Genomic DNA, 23,742 nt, shown 5'->3' on the forward strand with positions numbered 1-23,742 from the left:
CAGACTCCAATTTTTGTTTGTGATCGTTTAAATCATATGTAAAGCTTTTTTTTTTAGTTTCTTTTGGTTAAAGTAAGATATATATGTCCCCTCAAATAACATAGTTTTGTTATTATTAGTAATGACTAATGAGATATCAGAATATGAGTGTTTGATGGACAAAGGGTAGACTAGTAGAGAGACTAATAAAATAAAATCATGACTGAGTCAAGCGCAAAAAAATCTTTTAGGGGTGGTTGGTCGTAATCCACCAAAGTTTGATAAGCTTTTCAACGCGTTTTCTTGATGAGAAGTAATTATCCACTCTTTTGTTTCTCTCTATTTGTCTACGCACACTACTAATTAAATAAGCAACCCTAATTATACATACGGTTATATATAATAAAACAATTCTAATAACTTTTTGATAAAATATACTAATTTCCCCATAAGATTTGCTAATTGTTGGTGTCGGATCTCACCTAAATATGGCTAAATCCGATCCAAGAAAAGCCCGGTGTCGTTAGAGTATTCGGCGAAATGAAGCTAGTTGAACTAATTAACATGTTTCGGATGCATGTTAAAAAAATATCGTCCTTTGGTTCTTTCGATATATTTGATTTTTAACGAAAAATGTTTGGGATACATGTGAAAAATAAATATTTTGTAAACTTAATGTACGTACGTAGCATTTGAATAAGAGAAAGGAACAAAGCATTGAATGTATCATCCGAGAGAATAGTGCTCAGTGGTGCGGGTAATGCAGCCTAGAGTTGGCCATAGGTGGAAACTCCGTCGGTCTTAACTGAAAATACGGTCGGGACTGTGGTGGAACTGACCGGTACATTTCACCAGTGTATGGTTGTGCTTGTCTTGCCGCCACAAACCAAGGAGGTGGGTATGGTATGGGTGTTGTAAAGCCAGGCATTGCTCGCGGAGGAGGATACACCGTTGGGGGTAAAGCAACGTTGATTAAGGGCGTTGGACTGCCGTTTTCAGCCCCTACTCCTCGATGGTGCCTATTTGGGATCGGCGCAAAAGGCTCCACCTTTGATTTACAACTTCTCTTCCCAAAGCACATCAGAAGACAACACTTTGTTGGTCTCTTCTCCTTCTTCTCCATTGTATTGTTTCGGTTTTGTTCCGGGGTTCTAGGAACAACATGGGAAGTGTTGTCTCCGAGACCAGAGACAAGCTCTGCCGTTTTGCCCCATTTGGTAAGCTTATCAAGCAATGTTGTTGGGTTGACGTCACCTGAGACTGTTAAGAGCCCTTGTTCTACGTTATACTCAACTGCATTCACCCCTGTTTCGAAAATAATAGTAGCTAAATCAAAATGAGCATATTTAACATTATAACTTTAACAATATTCACTAGTGGATTTATTACCAGCGACACTTAGCATCTTTTTCTTTGCTTTTTCCCGGCAACCTTTGCAACATTTGAGTCCAACTCTCAGAACGCAAGTCTACAGTTGTCACACATAAAAACCTCGTTAGCAAAACTCTTAAAGGTGATGCAAAAACCTCGGAAGTGAAGAGAGAGAGAAAATAAATACTCGAACCGGTGGAGATTGGTTTGCCATTGCATAAGCAACTCAACTTGAAAACTCTAATGTAGAAGAAGGCAATGAGTATATATATATGATGATTGATGAGAACGATAAGTTACTTTTCAAGTCCATAGACGTTTTGATATATTGCTGGAATTGGTGTATATTTTCCTGGATTTATATGGTTTCCTTATTCTCTTGATATCATACCCAACAAATATAACCAAAATCTGAATATGTATATGTTATTTGTTACTATATTTTCATAATTGATGATTACCAAAAAAATGTATGGATACACTTCACAAAATTTGGTATTTTCGTAATCAAAATGTAACCCCCTTTTTAAAAAGATTTTGAGAAACGAAATCCTCACCGTCTATTAGAAACTAGAAACCGTCGCTTCTACTTATTGAGAAAACAATAACAGAGGATTTGGACTTTCTAGTAAGGGAAGATATGGGTTGTGTGAGTGTGTCTTAATCCAATATTATCTTCCAATTTTGAGTAATGACCAAGGTCGTGTTTATTTATGTAGATTTGCATACTAAAACTTGACCTATATATATAGAACATTGTAAATAGTTGATATGGTCGAACGTGACCTTACGCCAAAATTAGACAAGGAATCTGTGACAAACACTTTTTTATTTTTTGACTGTGACAAACACTTGTTTTTCGTATTTGTTTAATTTCTATTTAGTTTTGTGGATATTATTCAATTCTTACGGTGTTTCTGTTTTTGTTTTTTTGTTTTTTTTTAAAGTTAGACTAATTCAAAATGGAGTAATTGACCATGTCATATAAAATACCCCCAGAGGCACGGCACCATATTTACTTGTGGAAAGTTCAAAAAAAATGTTTAATAGTATATAAGAACGTCTGGTAGTTGATTATTCTGATAGATAATTATTGAAAAAAAGATAAATGTGACAATTTTACTCAAATGTCATTTTCAGATCATGAAGCAGCAAATGAGATAAAACTTTAAAAGTCATGGACCCATGGTAAAGCTTTTTGACTGATTAATGATGCATCATAACGTCACTTTTCCTTAATGTTTACCTTTAATTCATTAGACCATATGACTTTTAAGTTTTAACTGCAATCTCATGAGGAAAAATATTCAGATACTTATATATATGATCGTTAGAAATCATTGATGTTCTCTGCTTAACTCAACATCGTCTGTGAAATCAAATGAACTTGTCAATTTTTAACGATCATATATCATGCATGATATATATAGTTAACGTAAAAGATGGTTTTTTTTCATTTTAACGACGTAAAAGATGGTTCTGATTACATTTTTTGCATAGCAAAGCAAACAAATATACGAATAAATTAAATGCTAGTATCCCACGGCAAAATGTCGTCATCTTCTTACCCCAAAGCACACTCTCCACTACGTGTCTCTAGATATATGGTATAAAGTTGGTCGCCTATATAATACCCTGCCCCATTTCAATATATAGTAAAAAGAACTTTCAAGATAACATAAAATTAAAGTCCCTCTCTCTCTCTCTCTCTTTGCTAATAGAGAAGATCAAGAAGAAGAAGAAGAAGAATGATGGATTCTTTATCAAAATGCTTCAACAGACTTCAAGAAAGGTACGAAAACGTTCTAGAAGCGAAACCTATGTACAGAGAGGACTTAGACATAACGTTGCCTCTAAATGACTCAGAGATTTCAGTAGAGTCGACCAAAAAGTCTCGGTGCTTGGATAGAGCCAAGAGGATCGACAAGTCGCTGAGGTTCGAAACAGAAGACGAAGAAGATGAACAGAAGAAAAAGACTCCGGCTAAGCCACGTAAGGTTGTGAGGTTTCAGTTAGAGAATAATAAAATTATCGAGCCGAAGAAGACGGTGAGGTTTGATGATGATCAGAAACTCGAACCAAAGGAGATGGCTCTGGAGGAGAAAGTGAGTTTGAATATGGTTGAAAGGGATGAAAAGGTCGTGAGGGTTAAGATCAAGATGACAAAGCAAGAAGCTCACAGGCTACTGTCGAAATACAAAAACGACAGCGTTTTCGACTTAGAGCACCTTGTGGACCAGATCGCACACGTTCCTGTTCATCAGCTTCAAGTCAATATGGTAATGGTTGGCTGTAATACTGAGCGACAATGAAATGGCTGCTGGAATAATTTTAGGTTTATTTTGCATTTATTTTGTCATAATTTTGTAGTTTTAGTGTAGTACAATATTTTTGATAGATTAATAGAAGTAACAGGGTTTGGGGAAATATTATGTTGTTGCCTGATAAATAATGTAACAAAAGTTTGACAGTAGTGTATTCCAAAGCAAAAAAGATTGAAAGAAGCCAAAAAAAAAGAAAAGAAAAAGGGGAATACAGAATTAGAAACAAAGCAGAGGACGTAGAAGTAGAACAAACCATGAGTTATTCCAAAGCATGGTGGAGATAAGTTGATTGAACAGAGTCAACAGACTAGTGAAGCCAAGTTCATCCATTACCCAATTATCACTATATCATTTGTTAAGTTTGTATTAACGATAACATTTCTTTACACAAACTACAATTTATTGAGATAATTGCTTTACGTTTGAACCAAAAAAAGGGAGACGATTGGTTTTTTTTTTAATTGTATAGTTACAAGTTAAAACTGATCTATCAAAAACATAGTCTTTATTACGATATTATTGTATATTGATATAATATTGATTTTTACTGAAAAGGTAAACATAATGATTAAAATTTATTTGATAAGTTTGACAAAACAGAGAGATTAATATTATTTTGATCATCTACTCTCTGTTTCTACATGTCAGATCAGCTGGGTCATTCGTTACAGGTAGATAGTAGTATAATTTGGATGATTGTGATAATTGTTGTACGACTTATTAATTTATTCTTGTAACAGTTATGTGTTGATTGTTGTGGTTGTGGGTAGGTTTCAACGAAAAGCTTAATGTAAATTAGAATTGACAATCAACTACTCACACTTTTTTAGTATTATGGGACCCTAACGCATACGCTTTTTTCTCTAATCGCAAATCAATTTAAACCAAATCGAATTTTCAAATATCATCAGTGCATGTACTTCCAATTTTCTAAAGGCATTTAGATATTTCGAAGTTTTTTCTGTGGTAACTAAAACTGAATCTATGTATGTATCACGTAGTTAAAACCCTAAATTGATCTTCACCACGTTGGTAAAATGAAAAATGGATTTGTGAACACTGATCATATGAACACTAACTTTAGAAGCAACAAAAACAATTAAACTAAACTTATAATTTATTTATGTTGACAATAATAGAACCTTACATGAAAGACGAAAATAAAAATACATAATTTCGTTGTTTCTTTGGATTTTCTCTAGGGTAAATAAGCCTTTGCTGATTTCAAACACTCTGAGACAGAACAATTCTCAGGTGAAAAAATATCCCTCGGTAATAAAAGGGAAAAAAAAAATCAGCAAAAAGAACAAACTCCCCCACAGATAAATCCTATTTTAATAAGAAAAATAAAATAAAACGAAAATTTAGAAGCTCTCTAAGATGAAAAAAATAAAAATGAGAATTAAAGAAAGTGATTACGAAAGTGTCTCTTCAGGCCATTCAGTGATTCTTTCCAACGACGGCCTCCACTTGCGACATGTCCGGCGAGACTCCTCCTCTTCCTCAGCCGCCTTAGCAGCCGCTTCTCCAGCAGATCTCTCTGCCTCTAACTCCCTGAGAAAATCTCCGAAAGAAGCCAAAGTTGTTTCTCCTTTGCCTTCAACGTTGCCACCAGCGTTTAGCTGGAAGAGAATGAGTTTCTCTAACTCATCTCTTCTCAGAACAATCTTGACTTTACGATCCTTTCTCTTGTAATCTTTCTTCATTACTTCTTCTTCTTCTTGAACCATCTTTGCAATGTTGTTTCCTCCCATCATACAGTTTCCCATTTTTATAAAATTTAAAATATATGTAATATAAGAACAAAAAAAAAGTTTCTGTTTTGGGAAATACCCACAAAAAAAGTTTGAGAAAGAAAAAAGAAAACTTGGGAAATACCCAAGAAAAAAAGTCTTTCTTCTTCTCTTTTTTTTCTTCTGTGTGGGTCAAGTTGATGGAAGCTTGAAGAGTTGTATGGATCAATGTGTGATGTTGAGTTTATATATAATGTTGTGTGTTTTCTGTTTAATGATAGATGGATGACTCATCCTAAGGATGCTGATCTGTTGTATTCATTTTTTTAAAGACTATATTTTATCTTTATTTTTTTATTTGCTTATAAATTCGACCAACCAAAAGTTTGTTATTCGGTTGTGAAGATGCTAATTTTAATTTAGTTTAATTAACCATATATACAAATTGGAATCGAAAATTTAAATTTAGATTATCAACTGAACCGTATATAAGAAAATGAATTTTATGCAATTTATTTAATTTCAAGAAAATAAAAAAGTATAGTACTAACTTACTCCACTGCAATATTTTGTAAAAGAAACTGAAATTAACTGAAACCCTAATGATCACATCCACTGCAATAAGCTAATAAATTATGTAGTCATAGATAGATGTCTTCAATTAATGGTGATAGCGAGATTAGTAACAACATTAACGGCGATAGCTTAACTAATTAAGCTGACGAATCGTGACCTTTCAGATCTTTCAATCTGATTTGCGAGTTGTTATAAAATCTTTGATAGAAAATTACGTCGTATACTTTCTTTCCTCTCGTGTATTATAATCGACAGAAAATAATAATTAGGTTATAAGGTAATCGAAGTAACGAAGTTCATATATATATACTAGCTAAAAACATACTAATTCATCTAATGTCTTATGTGGGTTACGTATGAATTGTTCATGCACGCATCTAAAATTTTAATTTCAATCAAACAGACCAAAACGTAAAATTATAGTGGACATTGTACTTTACTACTTTTTAGAATGGAGAGGACATAAAAAAGGCAAGTACATGTTCTTTCTGGTTAGTTTGGTGTCTTCAAACCAAACCAAAACCGTGTTAAAACCTGGCAGTCTCACATTTATACCAACCACCAACCTGTCTTGTTTTTTTTTTTTAATAAACGTCGTTAGATTCAATAATCACAAAAATAGTATACTTTAATTCGAATATAAAACTCATCTACTCCATCTCATTAAATAAGTGTTACATGTTAAATTAGCTTGTGGTTGTAGATACATTCATATTCTTTTCCCTCAAGAATTAATAGAATCCAATCATTCGTAGTATGATCTGTTTCAAACAATGTCAAACCCATTTCTTTTGAATTATTCTCTCCGGATTTTACGGACCAAAAAAACCAACAAAACCGGTTTTTAAACTCAAATCAAAACCAATAAAAACTGTAGCCATTTTAGACGAATTTTCAAACACCCTCGTAAGACTGCACGATATACAGTTTGAAACCGTTGTAATGGGTACGTCGTTTGCATAAGTGTGCGAAAGTGATGTGATACCATACTTTATTTTCATTTATTCTTATAATAATAACATATGATCACAAAATAATTCATGATAGTCTACATGTAGACGTAAATGTATGTCATTAACAAGCGATCTTATCAGATGATCCTATCATTAAGCACTACGCGTCATATAATAATTGGATTGCATCAAATTCTTCTTATCAATATATGAACATGAAGGAAACTTCGTGGAAACTTACAAAAGGACGACAAGTACGTGGCGGTGTCACGGGGGTTGTCGTTACTTACTCTTCTTCAAGGGGCCACGACTCACGAGCTTCCAACTTTGATCCCAATATTTTTATTAACACAACAATAACCCATGTCGACAAGAATAAACCAATAACTGAGGTGAAAAATATTTGGTTTTCATTTGCTGTCAAACAAACTTTGTGTCTTTTGGTCAGGTAGTAGTAATATTTACATATAATCGTAAAACTCACATGTAAACTGAATTTGGTTTTCCGAAGCCCAAAATTAAAATGTTAGTACTTTATATGGCCTAATTTATAATAGTTTTTTCTTCTTGTAGGACGTACTACTCTTCTTCTAGCATGCTCTAGCCTGTATATGTAAAGCTCTTCTTGACGGAGCTTCTTGAGTTACCAAAGGGTAGGGTATGCATGCAATCTCCAACACTCTGACCAAGGAGCATATGAGATTGAGAAAAGTGTAGACTTCCTTTGTATGTCGCAAGGGGTAGTCGCCGGTGGCAAAAGGATCATTCTGATTTGGAGAAGTTCAGAAGACTGTAATTGTTTATTTGATCCTTACTTCAAATCTCTATGTTTTGAGTTGTTTTGATATTGGGGAATCTCTAGTAGTACAAGACATAAAAAATCTCTTACATTTAGCATGTTCAGAGCACTTCCGATTCACAGTATGATAGATAGTGTTTATTTATTTTCATGGGTTGGGTATCTTGCATACAGGTGAGGTGATACTTACTCCTAATGGGGTTTCTTTGTAATTCCAAATCAATGCAAAACCAGTTGAAAAAATTGGAAGTAAATAGAAGTTCTAGAAGAACTATTAGCTTATATATAATAGTCGACTGTTACACTCAAGCTACAAACTTCATACACTAAAGTACAAAAAAAGTTTTTTGCATAACTTAGAAGATAAAGATAGACCAGAGCAGAGGAACGAGGAACCTCCTCACTCCCCATTTCAAACTAACGAAACAACATATCTAAAGAAAGTTACCATGAGATGGATAAAGAGTTTTACTACCTTTAACTCCTCTCACTCCATCCTTTTGCGTTTGTTTTTCAGATTTGAAAACATTTGCTCGATATCTGCAGCTGTTATCGCCTTTGACGGCCCACCACTACCAGACTCCTACAAAATCAAAAACAAAAACAAAAAAGACTCTTAGATGAGAGAGTTCCTGAAAAATGTAATCATATATTTTCATAGAGGTGACGATATATACCAGTAAACCCTTCAATTCATCTTTGAAGTCTCTGATACCGTGAAGGATTTCAACTTTGGCTACGTGGTCGAGATTATTCAACAAGTCAAGTGCTTCACCTTCTTGTTTCTCCAGTTTCTCTGTTCTTTTCTCCTTCGCCTTCTTCTCGTACTCAACAATTGTATCCTCTGCATCAAGTAAATAGCTTACCTTTCTCTCGTTATACATCTCAACGCACTTTTCGCATCTGCATAGGATGTTCCTCCAGTTTTTGGACAAAAACAAAGGTTTCTTCTCAAAATCAGGACACGAGTTTAGATTCGTCCCAATAGCACAACCAGCCGCAGCAACGGGTTCAGTGGCGTTGATCTTGTCAGAACCGTTTTGCACAACAGATTTCTCGGCTTCAGTAGTACTGGTCTCAGGCTGGCCGGGTTCAGAGTCATTCATCTTCTCAGAACATTTTCGCACAACAGATTTCTCTGCTTCAGAACAGTTGTCAAGATGGCCAGGTTCAGATTCACTGATCTTCTCAGAACATTTCCGCATAACAGATTTCTCTGCTTCAGTACCGTTCTCTAGCTGGCCGGCTTCCGCATCCATGTTGGTTTTGTTTGACTCAATTGTCTCTGAACAAGCATTAGCACAGCCAGTGGAATCTGCTTGAGCAGCAACCCACAATTTCTCAGGATAAAGTGTCAGAAACGAACAAAGTGGGGAGCAGTTTTGACAAATGAAATCCTCATAGATTGGTTCGCCTTCTTCATCTCTTGGAATCTGTTATAATCACATAAGAATCACATAAGAAATTGAACTAAAAAGCCAAAACAAAAGAAAAGTCAATCGTACACAAGATTAAGCACTGGCCACAAACCTGGCTACCAACACTGTCTGAAGGTTTGAAACCGAGATGCTCCTCGTGAAACCAATCCTCACAGAGACAACACTGTATCATCTCAACTTGTTCTTCCACATTTGGGTCAGGGTAAGGTAAGTCGCAAGTGCAGTACAAGCCTTTGAAATTATGGTTGTAAGAATTCTCAGAGTTTTCGACATCTTTGCTAGGGAGAAGCTTACACGCTAAAGTTCCAAACTTGGAGTTCCCACAATCACATCGAAAATTCCTCTTAGTCCACAGCTCCAAAAGCTTCATAACCAGAACAACAATGTTCAAGCCATTAGGAAACCAATTAACACATCGAAGCCAAATTCAAAGATAACATAATCCAGCTACATAATATTACCTCATGACCATCATGACAAGATAAGCAACAAGCAGTGCAGATTCCAGCATTCCCATCTGGTGTACATGTAATGCATGAGAAAATTGCTTGTCTTTTCATGTAACCCTTGGGGTAAGTACACTCATCACCCTCATCTCCACCCAACACCAAATCCGCTGCCTTCACACCAATTAATCACAAAAGCAATGATATTACAGAAACACACACACTACTGAATTGATAGAAACAGATGAAGACACACACACTGACACAAATCATAACTAGTAAGCAAGAAGCTGGAGACTGGTACAATAACACCATCCAAATTACTGTACTAGATTCAAAAAAGAATGTGACTTTAAGGTCGCAATTCAATTTCAGGATATGATGGATTTCAAATTTTAAGGCTTAAGCAAAACCCCCAAATCAGGAACCTATACGCCCCCCATAAAAATGACCAACCACAGGAGTGAAAATTGGGGGAAAGTATAAAACTTTCGTAAGAAGAATCATGAACATACAAAATTGATCTGATGGGGAGAAAAGAGAATTCAATAACAAACCAGCTCTTCAGCATCCATTTGTTCGATAAATTCATTGATCGTTACAGTTCCCTCAGCCTCCTCATCCTCGAAACCACCCGATGCCATTCCCGCAATCACTACTCACCAAAGTTTCCAGCTGAAATCATAAATTAAGAACATGAAATTGGACGAAAAGTAAAACTCAAAACGATATATTCCCTAAATTCCCTAAACAAAAAAAAACCCTAGATTCCTCGCAATACATAAAATTGAAAGTACCAGGTTGTATCGGTGAAGTTTTCAGGCTTGTGAAATCCCTAAAAGTTGTCACTTTTCAAGACATAGATAAAAACGAAGGCGCCGAGAGAGAGAGAAGTACTTTGGGGGAAACGAAGGTCAAGAAGAAGCTTAAAGGTCTTAAATAAGCACACAAGGGTTTGTGGGGGAGAAAGAAGGATCTAGTCGCGATTACTAACAAAACACGAGTAAGTGTTATTATATATACCAGCAGGGACTTTATCGACATTTTCCCGCCAATAACCCTCCAATTCTATGAGATACTATTCCTTTTTTCCCTCCTCTCTTATATCATCTAAGAATGGGGAGAGCACAAGATAAGTAATCCAGTGATTTAGATTGTAGGTACGTTACTTTGTTAGCTGATCTGCTTTCTACATGTAATATCATCCATAATTTGGTTTGTAAAATGCGAGATTTTTGCGATTTCATATTCGACCTCACTGATTAATAAGAGACAATAATAGAACGCACTTACGCACATCAATAAGATTACAAAATAATATAAAGAACATAAAAAGTGATAATATGTTTGGATCATTTATTCCGTGCTATTTACTAATTACTTGTATTCCATGTATCCATGATTGTTTACCCGCGAAAAATTGTTAACGGTCGCAAAACAAATTATAATTTAAACTTATACATAAAATTATAATAACATTTTCAATTATAATAATAGGTGTCAAGCAGTTAATTGTGTCCACACATACATTGAATTAAGCAGATTCTTATCAATTTATTAATTATTGTGGATTTCATCTAATAAACTCTAAAATCTAACACTTTTTATTTTCTTGTTGAGATCTTAGTAATAAAATCTAAATTATTAGCTAACAAATATAAATTTACAAATCAATATAAAATTTCCATATGGATAATATTGACTTTAATGGGCTTAATAATAAAAAGCCCATTAAAAAGGTTGAAATATGAAATTTTGACTTTTTTTATGGTCAGAGAAGAGCAACCAATCACAATCGTAGCAGGTGTATTAACTTCTTCTCCTCCGATCTGCCAAAAGCCGCGTGGACCCTATTTCCTCACACTTCCTTCCTTCCCCCTCTCTCTCTCTCGAGAAGAAGAAGTTTCTGGTTGACTAGTTGTTGGTTCGATCATCGATCATGGCGGAGCAGAAGAAATACATATTCCAGGTTGAAGAAGGCAAAGAAGGTACCGATGGTAGACCTTCAGTTGGACCTGTGTACCGCAGTATCTTCGCTAAAGACGGCTTCCCTGAACCGATCCAAGGAATGGATAGTTGTTGGGATGTTTTCCGGTGAGATTTTCTTTTTTGTTATGCATGAGTTCCATTCTCCGATTCGTTGACTGATCGTGGAAATTGCTCTGACTTAAATCGTTTTTGTTTTGAAATTGTTCTGTGAAGTAGTAGTGTTTAAGCTTTACGGATCATCATAAGCAGATCTATAAGAGCTCTAAGAGTAATCGATCGATAGAAATATAATTTTGTTGGTCAATGATTTTCGCCATTTGTCTATAACAAACATTGTTTTGATTGGCGTGTGATGTGAATTTGTTGTTGCATGTATTTTTTGGTGATATTGTTTGGTTTGACATTTTCCTTTTTTTTTTGTTTGTTTCTACTGTAATTGTGTGTTTGTAGCATGGCGGTTGAGAAGTACCCAAACAATCCAATGCTTGGACGCCGCGAGATTGTAGATGGAAAGGTGTTGTTGCTGTTTCCTTTTGATTTTGGTTTTTGTGAATGTTAATTAAGGATTTATATTCACTTGTTTTATTTGATTCGTCTCAGCCGGGTAAGTATGTCTGGCAAACATACCAAGAAGTCTATGACATTGTCATTAAACTTGGAAATTCTCTCCGAGCTTGTGGAGTTAAGGATGTAAGATCCGTTCTTTTCCTTTATTATATCTAATCTTTAGTCTCATTGTTTCCTTTTTTTTTGTTTTCTGCTTACAATGTGATTAGTTTCACAGTTGCTTAATCTTGTTGTGTTTGCTGATATGTGTGGGATTTTAGGAAGCAAAATGTGGTATCTATGGTGCTAATTCTCCTGAGTGGATTATAAGCATGGAGGTAATTTAGTGGCTGGATCATGATATGATATTATTGATTGTGTTTTTTGTTTGAAACTGACTGTGAATTTTTTATTTAGGCCTGTAATGCACATGGATTCTATTGTGTTCCGTTATATGATACACTAGGTATGTCTTTTCAGTATTTTTTTAATATATACCTGAAGGATAAATGCAACAGTCGATATCCAGTGGGATGCCACAATATTTTTAGCTAGTTGATTTGTCATGTTTGCTGCTTGTTAATTGTATAGGTGCTGGTGCTGTGGAATTCATTATTTGCCATTCAGAGGTTTCAATTGTCTTTGTGGAAGAGAAGAAGATCTCTGAGGTACAGTAAGATAACATCTCTAATGTTAAAATGTATATTTATCACTTTTATGTATTAATGACCGTGACCAAAAATTTTACAACTTTGTGGAACTTTTTCTCATCACTTCCTTTTCCTTTTCATTATCAGTTGTTCAAGACCTGCCCAAACTCGACAGAGTACATGAAAAGTGAGTAATTCTTTTTTGTGTTATTCCCGTTTAGCTTTTTAACATATGATGCTTATGATCAAATGTGATTGTTTATAAGTACAGCTGTTGTGAGTTTCGGTGGTGTCTCCCGTGAACAAAAAGAAGAAGCTGAAACTTTTGGGTTGGTTATATATGCTTGGGAGGAATTTTTGAAGCTGGTATGAGACTTTTCATCTGCTTTTTCCTGATATAAACTGATTCTGTGAAGTGGTCTATTATCTATGCTTACCATTTTTTTACTTTCCATCGTGATTTTTTTTGGCAGGGTGAAGGAAAGGAATATGATCTCCCCATCAAAAAGAAAAGTGACATTTGCACGATTATGTATACTAGTGGAACCACTGGTGACCCTAAGGGAGTGATGATATCGAACGAAAGTATTGTTACTCTAATCGCTGGAGTGATCCGTCTACTGAAAAGCGCTAACGAGGCCGTGAGTTTCCTTCTTGCTTTCATGCATTTTTCATTATCCACAAGTAGTGCAAACTTTAAGTTCCCACTGTACCTGGCTTTGGTCTTAATCGATTTTCTTTTTGGCTGTGCAAATCAATAGTTGTCCGTGAAAGATGTGTATCTTTCTTATCTTCCTCTTGCTCACATCTTTGACCGGGTTATCGAGGAGTGTTTTATTCAACATGGTGCTGCAATTGGCTTCTGGCGTGGGGTCAGTACAGCTCAAAGATTATTATTTAAACCAGTTTTGACTTTGTTACTTTAACTTTCTCTGGGTTGTCTCCTCAGGATGTCAAATTGTTGATAGAAGACCTTGGTGAGCTTAAACCAACTATTTTCTGCGCTGTCCCTCGTGTCCTGGATAGAGTATACTCGGGTAAGATGTTTGAAATATCATATGTCCCAAGTATTTTCATTTCCTCACTGTATTATCTGTCTATCCCAAATATCTGACTCTGAGCTTCTACATTTGTACCACGTTAAACACCCAAATGTAAATATTATTCTCAATTCCAAGAATATTTCTGTTAAGGTTTCATTCTTTCTTCTTTGGTGGATGTCGCATTTTCTAATTCTGTATATCCTAATTTTTCTTTTTAATTTCATATGACTGATTACGACTTAACCGTGTTTCAATACATTGACCTATTATGACTAACAGGTCTTCAGAAAAAGCTTGCTGATGGTGGATTCTTGAAAAAGTTGCTGTTTGATTCTGCATTTTCCTAGTAAGTCAGAATTCTCTTTGCTTATCTGTTTCACCAATCTTTATTAGATCTAACACACTCGTAACATTCGCAGTAAATTTGGACATATGAAGAAGGGACAGTCTCATGTGGAGGCATCGCCAATTTGTGACAAACTTGTGTTCAGCAAGGTAACAAAGTTCTTCATTAATATAACTTGCGAGTTGGTATACGATATCCGAAGAGGCTACCTCTCTTCCCTATGAAATTTCATAGAAATTATTTATATTGCTTTCTCATTTAGGTTAAACAAGGACTCGGAGGCAATGTGAGGATTATTTTATCTGGAGCTGCTCCTCTCGCTAGTCATGTAGAGTCATTTCTGAGAGTGGTGGCATGCTGTCATGTTCTACAAGGATACGGTACCCATCCCATTCACTATATTGAATTCCTTATATACTAATGAACTGATAAACGAGCTATTTCACATCAACTACATGAATGTGGGAACCAAATGGACTATTTTTCTGTCCAAACAGTTTTTTAGTTGAGTCTCCCCATGGGTCCTTTCCTACTAGAGTGTTGTTATATATTGATCCCACATTAACAGAGAATGTGGTTAGTTGACTGTTTTCTCTCTGTATGGTTGTTCCTGTGTAGGTCTTACCGAAAGCTGTGCTGGATCTTTTGTCTCGCTACCAGACAGGCTGGACATGCTCGGCACAGTTGGTCCACCAGTGCCAAACGTTGATGTACGCCTTGAATCTGTCCCTGAGATGGAATATGACGCTCTTGCAGATAAACCACGTGGTGAAATCTGCATTCGAGGAAAGACTCTTTTCTCTGGATACTACAAACGTGAAGACCTCACAAAAGAGGTTCTCATTGATGGATGGCTGCACACAGGTTTTCCTTTCTCTGAACCTGTATTCACTTAATGTTAAATTAGTTAGAATATCGGTTTTTGTAATCCGGTGAGTTCTTTCTCAGTTCTCACATACCCTTCTTTTCATACTCAGGTGATGTCGGTGAGTGGCAACCAAATGGAAGCATGAAGATCATTGACAGGAAGAAGAATATCTTCAAACTCTCACAAGGAGAGTATGTTGCGGTCGAGAACATAGAAAACATCTACGGTGAAGTACAAGCTGTTGATTCCGTAAGTGTAGCTACAGACTTGTAGTCTTCTCTCTCACATAGGTTTTTGGTAGATCTCGTCTACAACTAATCACAATCTTCCTCGCCTTTTCATCAAATTTATCAGGTGTGGGTGTACGGAAACAGCTTTGAGTCATTCCTAGTCGCAATTGCCAATCCAAACCAGCATATCCTTGAACACTGGGCTGCAGATAACAATGTGAGCGGTGACTACAACGCTCTCTGTCAAAATGAAAAGGCAAAGGAATTCGTACTCGGAGAACTCGTTAAAATGGCCAAAGAGAAAAAGGTTATTCCTTGTTTTTATCCATTATGGATTCGTGATTCTTTGTTGTCTGTTTTTATTTCGTTTTAACTTTTTTTTGTGTCGGATTTTGCAGATGAAGGGGTTCGAGATCATCAAGGCGATTCATCTAGATCCAGTGCCGTTTGACATGGAACGCGATCTTCTTACGCCAACCTACAAAAAGAAAAGGCCTCAATTGCTAAAATACTACCAGGTAATACAAAAACGTATTGAAACATCTATTAAGCGTAAAAATCTACTGCCATTTAGTTATTAACACGGTCTCTTTCCTCATCTGACAGACTGTGATCGATGAAATGTACAAGACCACAAATGCAAAATTTGCTGCCAGAGGGTAGAGTCGTCCTCGTGGTCGGTCTCTTGCTTGCTTTTTCTTTGGCTCTCTCCTTTTACATGACGAAGACTGTTAATACTTAATAGGGGCTCTTTCTATCATCTGTGTACAATATTCTGGGTATTTCATACTTTCATAGTGTCAGATCACAGCTGCTAAACTTCTTTTATATGGAAATCTACTTTGATGTTTGAATACTTGAATTTTATCTAACTTTTTTTATAATAAAATACACCGAGTTGTCTTCGTAATTTTTCGTAAATTTATCCATATCACATGTTTTAAGTGGAAGTTATATCCGATCAAACAGAGAAGAGTACATAATTTTCAACTAGTATCCGAAATGTAGTACTAGTACAATTTAGTACACGATACATGTACTACTACTGTATGTCTTAAACGTCTTAAACAAACTCGAGGAAGGGAAATCGAGATCAAGACTGACAAGACAGATGCTAAGATCTCCCCAAGTTTCTACTCTTTTACAAATCATTTGAATTACCGTTCTTGTCACGACATCAGCTAAAAATATCCGGTGCACTACTGACAAGTTCTTCCCGTGGAAGCAATTGTGACAAAGGCGAATTCTGTAGAGCAACCAACACTTCCCTTCTGTACTTCACCCTCTGGTCTGTATCCACAAGTATCACACAAACTTTGAGCCCATCTTCCTTATAAATTGTTAAAATTGAGCATGTTAGTGAGAAAAGCGCGTACCTAAGAAACTCCTAGGAACAGCAACAGAACTCTCTGGCCTTTGGTTGTTCCTTCTACTCGCCAACGTTACGAAACTCTGCCGAGGCCATGAGCGAGGAAGAGGTTGATTTTGGTCGAGAGAAGAAGAGTCATGTGCAAATTCATGCCTCACTTTAATGTGAGGGTACCTTCTGCAAAGACCAGCGATAGCTTCTTTGCTTAAAAGCCAACAACCTTTGAGGTCAAGTATTCTCAGCCTTAAAGGTGGGCTGAACTTCTCGAGACCATTGTCGGTTAAAACTGCATCTTGGACTCCGAGACTGACTAGGTTTGGGAGAGAGGAGAGATGGTGGAGAGTGGAATCTGTGAGGGAACTGCTTTTTAGGGACAAATGTGTTAATCCGGTAAGACCACTTAAAGGAGAGAGAGCAGTATCGCTCAGGTATGGATGTTCTAGACTCAGGATTTCAAGGGAAGTTAGAGACTGTAGTGCTGCAAACGACGGCTCTGCTTGTTGAGTTTGTTGCTGGATAAATACTGGAAAAAAAATAGAGATCGGTAGTGCTGCAAACGACGGCTCTGCTTGTTGAGTTTGTTGCTGGATAAATCCTGGAAAAAAAAAAGAGAGCCGTGGAGTTATATTTTGATTTGAGTTATTAATCACTCATTAGTTTTTAGAAAGGTCATCATACATACCATGGATCCCGGTCATGCTCAAGTCAAGGGCTTTAATACAAGGCATCATGGTGCTGATAAATAAGATGGAAAGATCGTCGACAGATGTCTGGGACAGAGACAATGTGTTGAGTTGCGGCACATGTCCCGCAAGATTCCCGACCCCATCAGAAGTGATTCTTGTATCTGAGACATTAAGATTCCTCAGACTCTCGCCAACACATGCTACAAAGTCAACAGCATCATCCCCGAAAGCTGTGGAGCTCAGATCAAGATGTTCCAGGTTAATCATAGTTGCTAAGAAGCTGAAGTTTTGGAGGGGAGTGTTGGAAACATCTAAGTAGGTTATCGAGCTTTGGTTGGTGAAGGAAAAGGCCTCGGTTTCAGCACTGAAAGTAGCTCCGGACAAAACCAACTTTTTCAAGGAAGCTAGTGCGAAGTTATGCATTTTTGATATGGAGAGAATGTCGCACTTGTTCATGTGTAAGCATTCCAGGTGCGGTATGTTCGGAGTCTGTGTGACGCTGGTCCACGAGAGATTGAGGAAGCTCAAGTTTGAAAACTTAAGTATACTCACAACTCCTAGGTTGGTTACGTTGCTTCCCCAGATGTCAAGGTACTCTAGCTTTGTCAGAGCCTGAGAAACAAAAAGCAACTGGCGGTCAGAGGAAGGTTCATAAATGATATGTACACATGTGCGTATATGTTTGTAGTAAATGAATTTGGACAAAGAAAAAATCTTATCACAACAATTCTAAATCCCACATACACGGAACTTCATTTTGTATGGATTAGTAATAAGGTTTAGTAACCAGCAAGATGCTTGAATTACAACACCATAATCCTGAAATAAGACCAAATAGTTTCTATGCACATAATACTCCTTACTCTAACATAGAACATACAATTTTAGCAGAATTCTTACAATTTAACTAGATATACGACAACCATTGAGCTACACAATTAAATCAAATACATCAAGCAATCAAAACTGAAATTCATCAACAACCTGAGTGACTAGTGACTACAAAATAAAGAAAGAGCAAATGTAAAAAAATCATGTACCCGGAGAGAAATCAAGTTGTGATCAGTTACAGGTAAGCCGCCCAAATCTAGAAGAGACAAGTTTTTAAGTGAAGCAAGAAGAGAAATCCCAGCTTCCGTAACACCCGTCTGTGGAATCCACAACTTTTCCAGGTTTACAACAGATTGAAGATGCTTTACACCAGCATCTGTAACTTTCATACATCTTGAAAGATCCAACTCGGTCAAGCTACTTAATCCTAAAACAAATCCAACNATCCAACATCAACAAAAAAAAAAAAAAAAAAAAGAAGAACCCACATTTGTCATAAACTCCAAATGCAAAATCAGAGAGGTATGTCATGTAACATACCTGTGATAGGCCAGAGGGTAGAATTGTTGATTCTCAGGCAATCTGAAAGATTTAGAGACAACAAATTAACAAAGCCTCCAATGTAAGCCATCCATTCAGCGTTAATGGAGCTTTCGCCTCGGAGATCTATCTTCTCTACAGAATGTTTAAATCCTCTGCACACAAAAAGAGCTCACAATACTTCAGTGTCCATGCAAATCATTGCATTTCCTCAACTTTTGACTTATATAAAATGAATCCTAAACCGGTAAACCCTAAACAATGTCCCAACACCAACACGATTCTTAGAGCTACCAGATCTAACAACTCAAGCAAAGAGAAACGAAATTTTTCCTAATTAAAATCACATGCAAAAAAAAAAAAAAACTAAGATCCCTAAGCGATCACTCACTGATCTCAAATCCAAGGCTCCAAGCTAACCATTTCGAGATCAGGAATCAGAATTACGTAAGGAATTAAAAAAGAAAAAGAGAGTTGTTTACTCGAGTAACGAAGGGAAAAGAAGTCGCCGCTGGATTAGACGACGGAGGAGAGCATCAGCAAGGTGAGGAGGCAACCTCTCAAGACTCCGCCTCTGTAAACGCCATCGTTCCACCGCGTCTCCGCTCTTACAAGCTTCCTCTATGCATAAACGCACCAACGGACTCTCGAACTCCATCTCGAATTCCATCTCCATCTCCATCTCCAAAATCGCTGAAACTTTCTGATCTTAGCTCCAATTTTACAAACCCACACCAAAACTTTTAACTAAATAAATAAATAAAAAACCCTACACTATTGGGCCGTTAAAGCCCAAATATCACTAGTACTGTACTGGCCTGTTAATACACGTGTGCTGGCACGTGCCTTCTTCTTCTGAACGTTGTCGACGGATATAAACATAATTAGACTACTCTCTCTACAAAATATCTCAAATCACAGACGAAAAATGTGGAGACTCTTAGCTTCAGTTCTCTTCTTCTCATGTCTAATCGTTTCTTCGTTGTCGTTGGGTGATTCGGAGGTGACGTGTTCCGGTATAGTGCCGTTACGGTACCGGAACGATAAGATCTCGATAACAGACTACGGAGGTGTAGGGGATGGCCGGACGGTGAACACGAAGGCGTTTAGAGCGGCGATTTATAGGATTCAGCATCTGAAGAGGAGAGGAGGTACGCTTTTGTACATACCTCCCGGGGTGTATTTGACTGAGAGCTTCAATCTCACTAGCCATATGACTCTTTACTTGGCTAAAGGTGCTGTTATCAAAGCTGTTCAGGTACTAATTTTCAAATTTTTTTTGGGTTTATTTGCCAATTTTGAATTCTGAAATTGGATTTTGGTATATTGAGATCATTTGAAAGGAGTGACACAATTCGTTATTTTGCTGATTTGATATTTAAATTAGTTTATTAGTCAATGTGATTAATGTGGATACTCCAATGAGATCAGTAATGTGAGTGTGGTCAGTTATGTAAGTGATTATACTCAAATGATCAAGTTGTTAGGAAAGATATTTCATTTAAAATTTGTCAACTATAGATGACTTTTATGTAAAGCAAGCCTAATTATAGAATTGTTTTTTTTTCTTCACTTAGCTTGTTTGCTTGGATCTGAATTTTGAAAATAATGGAATCAAAGTTTGTTTTTGTAATCAAGTTTATTGTAAGAATGATTTATAGGGAACACTGCACGTATAGTAATTGATAAGTAATAAATATGGGTATGGAATTGGTAATGGTAGGTCCAATACAAAGCGTCATGGGTCCTTTCTCGGGGCTAAAACGTTATTGTAACCATGTGGTGTAGTGCTCTTATGTCTATGTTTACATAGCTGGCAATTTTTGTTGTTTGTGGTTTCCAAAGTTTGTCAAGATTTGGTTATTATATTCTCTATTAATGTATGTAATGTTATAGTATTGGTTAGAGTGTTGTTATCAATAGTTGGGACTGTGGAGGACAGTTATGGGTTTCCATCGTCGTTTAGTGAGAATCTCAGATCAGTGAAGTAGTGGGATGCTGCCATATTTGTTGAACCTCAATTTCAATTATCTATTTGATTAAATTCTCGGCTTGGTTTGTCTTCAAGTGAGTGAAGAACAAAAAAACCACTCCTTGTCACTGTAGTGTAGATCAATGTGTGTGTGTGTCTCTTATGCCTAATTTTGAGATTATATAACATTTTGCCTAAGACAGAATCTAGACAACACCACTTTGATTATGAGTAAATGCAGAATCTCTTAAATTGTTTTGTGAGCTTTTGGATTTTGCTATGTGTTGACTTCAGGATACCCGGAATTGGCCATTGATTGATCCTTTGCCGTCTTATGGAAGAGGGAGGGAGTTACCAGGGGGACGCTATATGAGCTTTATTCATGGTGATGGTCTTCGTGATGTTGTCATCACTGGTTAGTTTGGACCATCTTATACTCTCAGTAATATCTATTTAGCTAGATAATACACAGTTAAAATATATATGTAAGGTTGAAGACTTTGAGAGATGCATTGTTCAGGTAGGGTAGGAAAACATGAACTAATCAGGTTAAGAATCTGTTTTTAACTATAGTTACTCAAGAGGATTTCTATAGATAGTATTCTAATACATGTCCAGGAACAGAGTGTTTCCCGTGCATTTCCTTCTGGTGATATGATGTTTAGCGCTGTTTTTGACATTTCATTGCGACACTATCTAAAATACACAGGACAAAACGGGACAATAGACGGTCAAGGAGAAGTGTGGTGGAACTTGTGGCGCAGTAGAACGCTAAAGTACACAAGACCGAACCTAATCGAGTTCAAGGACTCTAAGGATATCATAATCTCCAATGTTATTTTCCAAAATTCACCCTTCTGGAACATTCATCCAGTCTATTGCAGGTATATAAAAAAGCTAGTTACTGCTCTGTCCTTCAGATATCCCAAGCATAGATATATATTAACCTCTTCTTTTGGTATTGACTCTGTTCCTCGTGTTGATATGTGGCAGTGAGGTTGTCATACATCACGTCACCATCTTAGCTCCACAAGATTCGCCCAACACTGATGGAATCGATCCAGGTTTGGTCTTACTCTCAATTCCTTTTTCAGTCAACTAACTAGATTGATTGATGTGATATATACATATAAAACATGTCTAGATAAGAACTTGAATATGTTTTTGTGTGTACAATAGCTATATCATGCTAGAGAATTGTACCTCATCTCCTCATCGGTGTGCAAACTTGATACATGATCAAATTTTAATGGCAATTCTCTGTCTGAATCAGAGCCGTTTACTAATCATCTGAACAAAATTAAATTTGTTGATAGATTCCAGTGTCAACGTCTGCATAGAAGACTCCTATATCTCAACAGGAGACGACCTTGTGGCCATCAAAAGCGGTTGGGATCAGTACGGAATCGCTTATGGCCGTCCAAGCTCAAACATAACGATACGACGCATCACAGGATCTTCCCCGTTCGCTGGTATCGCAATAGGAAGCGAAACATCAGGAGGAATCAAGAACATCGTAGCAGAACACATCACTCTATCCAATATGGGCGTTGGTGTCAACATCAAAACGAACATTGGTCGTGGAGGATACATCAAAAACATCAAAATCTCTAACGTCTACGTAGATACCGCAAAGTATGGGATCAAGATAGCCGGTGACACTGGAGATCACCCTGACGCGAATTATAATCCGAATGCTCTTCCAGTAGTTAAGGGAATACATATCAAGAACGTTTGGGGAGTTAACGTTCGAAAAGCTGGCTCTATTCAGGGACTGAAGGGTTCACCTTTTACAGGTAAGAAATTATACATTTCTTAGTGTTTACCAATATACATCATATATTCCTTGATTTTATAACTTGGAAAACAAAAACTCTCACAGGGATATGTTTGAGTGAGATTAATCTCCATGGAAGTTTGAATACGTATCGGACGTGGAAATGTTCAGATGTTATTGGGACATCACTGAAGGTCAGTCCTTCGCCGTGTTCGGAGCTGAGAACTACTGGAGGATCTAACTTTTGTTCTTCCGCATTCTGAAAACTTCTGAGCAAGTCTTTTCACCTCTTCGGTTCCTTTTAAAAAATGTAATTTATCATTATTTGCAATTCCTCCATTAATAATATATATATTTATGTTTGTACTTTGTATGTTACTATGTTTAGAAGTAAAGAGGCAAAACTATATAATGAAATTGTAATTTCAAAAATGAAGGAGGTTAAAAAACAGAGAGTAAAGTTTATAGTAAATCCTGAAGTTTATGACATTTGTAGTTTGGTGGTGTGTATTAGCTAGCTATAAGTAGTTTTGATTAACAGATTTATATACGTTTTATATTCTTTTGTTTTGTTAATTTATAAAAAATGTTGGCTATATCTACTAATGCAAAAACAAAAAAAAAAAAACAAAAATTGGAATTTGTGAGGACAAAAGCTAAGAGTTGAAGGATATTTTGTTTGTTTTGTAAAGTGTGAACTGGTCTTTGACTAATTTTAAACAAATTGAAAGATGAAAGCTTGGTGTTTTCCGTACATAAGTGTTTGGGGGTTTGATTGGCCTTTTCCTACTTTACTTATTAATTGCTCTTTTAACGAGTCCAATTGGCTATTCTTTCTTTCTTTGGCATAGCAGCAAATAATAAATTAAATAATTATTTCATTCTTATAAACATATACAACGAAATTATACAGTGTTGCGTAGCGTTGACACTCACATACACACAAAATAAATACGATAGTTAATGCCGTAAAGTTTACAACTCAGATAGTCAGATATACAGTATAATAATGAATGAAAGTTCTTCCATTTTTGTAAGCAGTTCGGGCTTATGTTTTATTTGGCTACTGAATTAGGTGAAATATTGATTGGCTAGTGACTTATGTGAACTATTTCAAATAAATTTGTGAATTACATGAGTTAGTTCTAGTGAATTATATAAATAAGTTCGTGAACTAAAAAATGTATGTGTTGTTGTCGAGAGATAAGAATGAATGATGAATGAGATCCAAATTTCTTTATAAAAATGATTGAATGACGCAAAGAGAGTGACGCC

General features: G+C 36.4%; 7 protein-coding genes across 7 annotated transcripts; 3 read left to right on the plus strand and 4 right to left on the minus strand.

Annotated features, from left to right (window-relative positions):
- Positions 725-1,456, minus strand: LOC104733332. The gene is made up of 2 exons (XM_019233514.1): positions 1,369-1,456; positions 725-1,284 (listed from the first exon to the last, which is right to left on the minus strand). The coding sequence occupies exons 1-2, from the start codon at positions 1,382-1,384 to the stop codon at positions 725-727; spliced, it is 576 nt and encodes a 191-aa protein (XP_019089059.1). The 5' UTR covers positions 1,385-1,456.
- LOC104731080 lies at positions 2,993-3,820 on the plus strand. The gene has a single exon (XM_010450345.2). The coding sequence runs from the start codon at positions 3,099-3,101 to the stop codon at positions 3,660-3,662; it is 564 nt and encodes a 187-aa protein (XP_010448647.1). The 5' UTR covers positions 2,993-3,098; the 3' UTR covers positions 3,663-3,820.
- On the minus strand, positions 4,769-5,649 carry LOC104731081. The gene has a single exon (XM_010450346.1). The coding sequence runs from the start codon at positions 5,441-5,443 to the stop codon at positions 5,090-5,092; it is 354 nt and encodes a 117-aa protein (XP_010448648.1). The 5' UTR covers positions 5,444-5,649; the 3' UTR covers positions 4,769-5,089.
- LOC104731082 (putative E3 ubiquitin-protein ligase UBR7) lies at positions 7,992-10,608 on the minus strand. Its single transcript, XM_010450347.2, has 6 exons — positions 10,418-10,608; positions 10,178-10,295; positions 9,636-9,794; positions 9,266-9,538; positions 8,413-9,168; positions 7,992-8,318 (listed from the first exon to the last, which is right to left on the minus strand). The coding sequence occupies exons 2-6, from the start codon at positions 10,262-10,264 to the stop codon at positions 8,223-8,225; spliced, it is 1,371 nt and encodes a 456-aa protein (XP_010448649.1). The 5' UTR covers positions 10,265-10,295; positions 10,418-10,608; the 3' UTR covers positions 7,992-8,222.
- LOC104731083 (long chain acyl-CoA synthetase 4) lies at positions 11,429-16,154 on the plus strand. The gene is made up of 19 exons (XM_010450349.2): positions 11,429-11,714; positions 12,060-12,123; positions 12,210-12,299; positions 12,437-12,493; positions 12,573-12,621; positions 12,747-12,823; positions 12,953-12,992; positions 13,077-13,171; positions 13,279-13,446; positions 13,567-13,677; positions 13,755-13,842; positions 14,128-14,194; positions 14,268-14,343; positions 14,457-14,574; positions 14,813-15,058; positions 15,172-15,311; positions 15,417-15,599; positions 15,691-15,810; positions 15,899-16,154. Exons 1-19 carry the CDS (start codon positions 11,560-11,562, stop codon positions 15,953-15,955), a joined length of 2,001 nt encoding a protein of 666 aa, XP_010448651.1. The 5' UTR covers positions 11,429-11,559; the 3' UTR covers positions 15,956-16,154.
- LOC104731084 lies at positions 16,249-19,440 on the minus strand. The gene is made up of 6 exons (XM_010450350.2): positions 19,201-19,440; positions 18,719-18,873; positions 18,388-18,605; positions 17,344-17,959; positions 16,669-17,256; positions 16,249-16,582 (listed from the first exon to the last, which is right to left on the minus strand). Exons 1-6 carry the CDS (start codon positions 19,398-19,400, stop codon positions 16,470-16,472), a joined length of 1,890 nt encoding a protein of 629 aa, XP_010448652.1. The 5' UTR covers positions 19,401-19,440; the 3' UTR covers positions 16,249-16,469.
- Positions 19,586-22,939, plus strand: LOC104731085 (probable polygalacturonase). Its single transcript, XM_010450351.2, has 6 exons — positions 19,586-19,976; positions 20,985-21,105; positions 21,400-21,574; positions 21,684-21,754; positions 22,007-22,486; positions 22,573-22,939. Exons 1-6 carry the CDS (start codon positions 19,647-19,649, stop codon positions 22,728-22,730), a joined length of 1,335 nt encoding a protein of 444 aa, XP_010448653.1. The 5' UTR covers positions 19,586-19,646; the 3' UTR covers positions 22,731-22,939.

This window comes from Camelina sativa, chromosome 12 (assembly GCF_000633955.1).
Source record: "Camelina sativa cultivar DH55 chromosome 12, Cs, whole genome shotgun sequence".
Lineage (NCBI taxonomy): Eukaryota > Viridiplantae > Streptophyta > Magnoliopsida > Brassicales > Brassicaceae > Camelina > Camelina sativa.

Coding starts and splice junctions, on each gene's coding strand:
- LOC104731080 (XM_010450345.2), top strand. CDS start 3,099: ATGATGGATTCTTTATCAAAATGCTTCAACAGACTTCAAGAAAGGTAC.
- LOC104731081 (XM_010450346.1), bottom strand. CDS start 5,443: ATGGGAAACTGTATGATGGGAGGAAACAACATTGCAAAGATGGTTCAA.
- LOC104731082 (XM_010450347.2), bottom strand. CDS start 10,264: ATGGCATCGGGTGGTTTCGAGGATGAGGAGGCTGAGGGAACTGTAACG. Junction 9,539..9,635: donor CTTGTCATGATGGTCATGAG/GTAATATTATGT, acceptor CTGGTTATGAAG/CTTTTGGAGCTGTGGACTAA. Junction 8,319..8,412: donor ATGAATTGAAGGGTTTACTG/GTATATATCGTC, acceptor TTGATTTTGTAG/GAGTCTGGTAGTGGTGGGCC.
- LOC104731083 (XM_010450349.2), top strand. CDS start 11,560: ATGGCGGAGCAGAAGAAATACATATTCCAGGTTGAAGAAGGCAAAGAA. Junction 12,824..12,952: donor AAGAGAAGAAGATCTCTGAG/GTACAGTAAGAT, acceptor TTTCATTATCAG/TTGTTCAAGACCTGCCCAAA. Junction 13,843..14,127: donor CCTGGATAGAGTATACTCGG/GTAAGATGTTTG, acceptor TATGACTAACAG/GTCTTCAGAAAAAGCTTGCT.
- LOC104731084 (XM_010450350.2), bottom strand. CDS start 19,400: ATGGAGATGGAGATGGAATTCGAGATGGAGTTCGAGAGTCCGTTGGTG. Junction 18,874..19,200: donor CTTTTCCCTTCGTTACTCGA/GTAAACAACTCT, acceptor TTTTGTGTGCAG/AGGATTTAAACATTCTGTAG. Junction 16,583..16,668: donor TGTTCCTAGGAGTTTCTTAG/GTACGCGCTTTT, acceptor TTGTGGATACAG/ACCAGAGGGTGAAGTACAGA.
- LOC104731085 (XM_010450351.2), top strand. CDS start 19,647: ATGTGGAGACTCTTAGCTTCAGTTCTCTTCTTCTCATGTCTAATCGTT. Junction 21,106..21,399: donor TCGTGATGTTGTCATCACTG/GTTAGTTTGGAC, acceptor TAAAATACACAG/GACAAAACGGGACAATAGAC. Junction 21,575..21,683: donor ATTCATCCAGTCTATTGCAG/GTATATAAAAAA, acceptor GATATGTGGCAG/TGAGGTTGTCATACATCACG.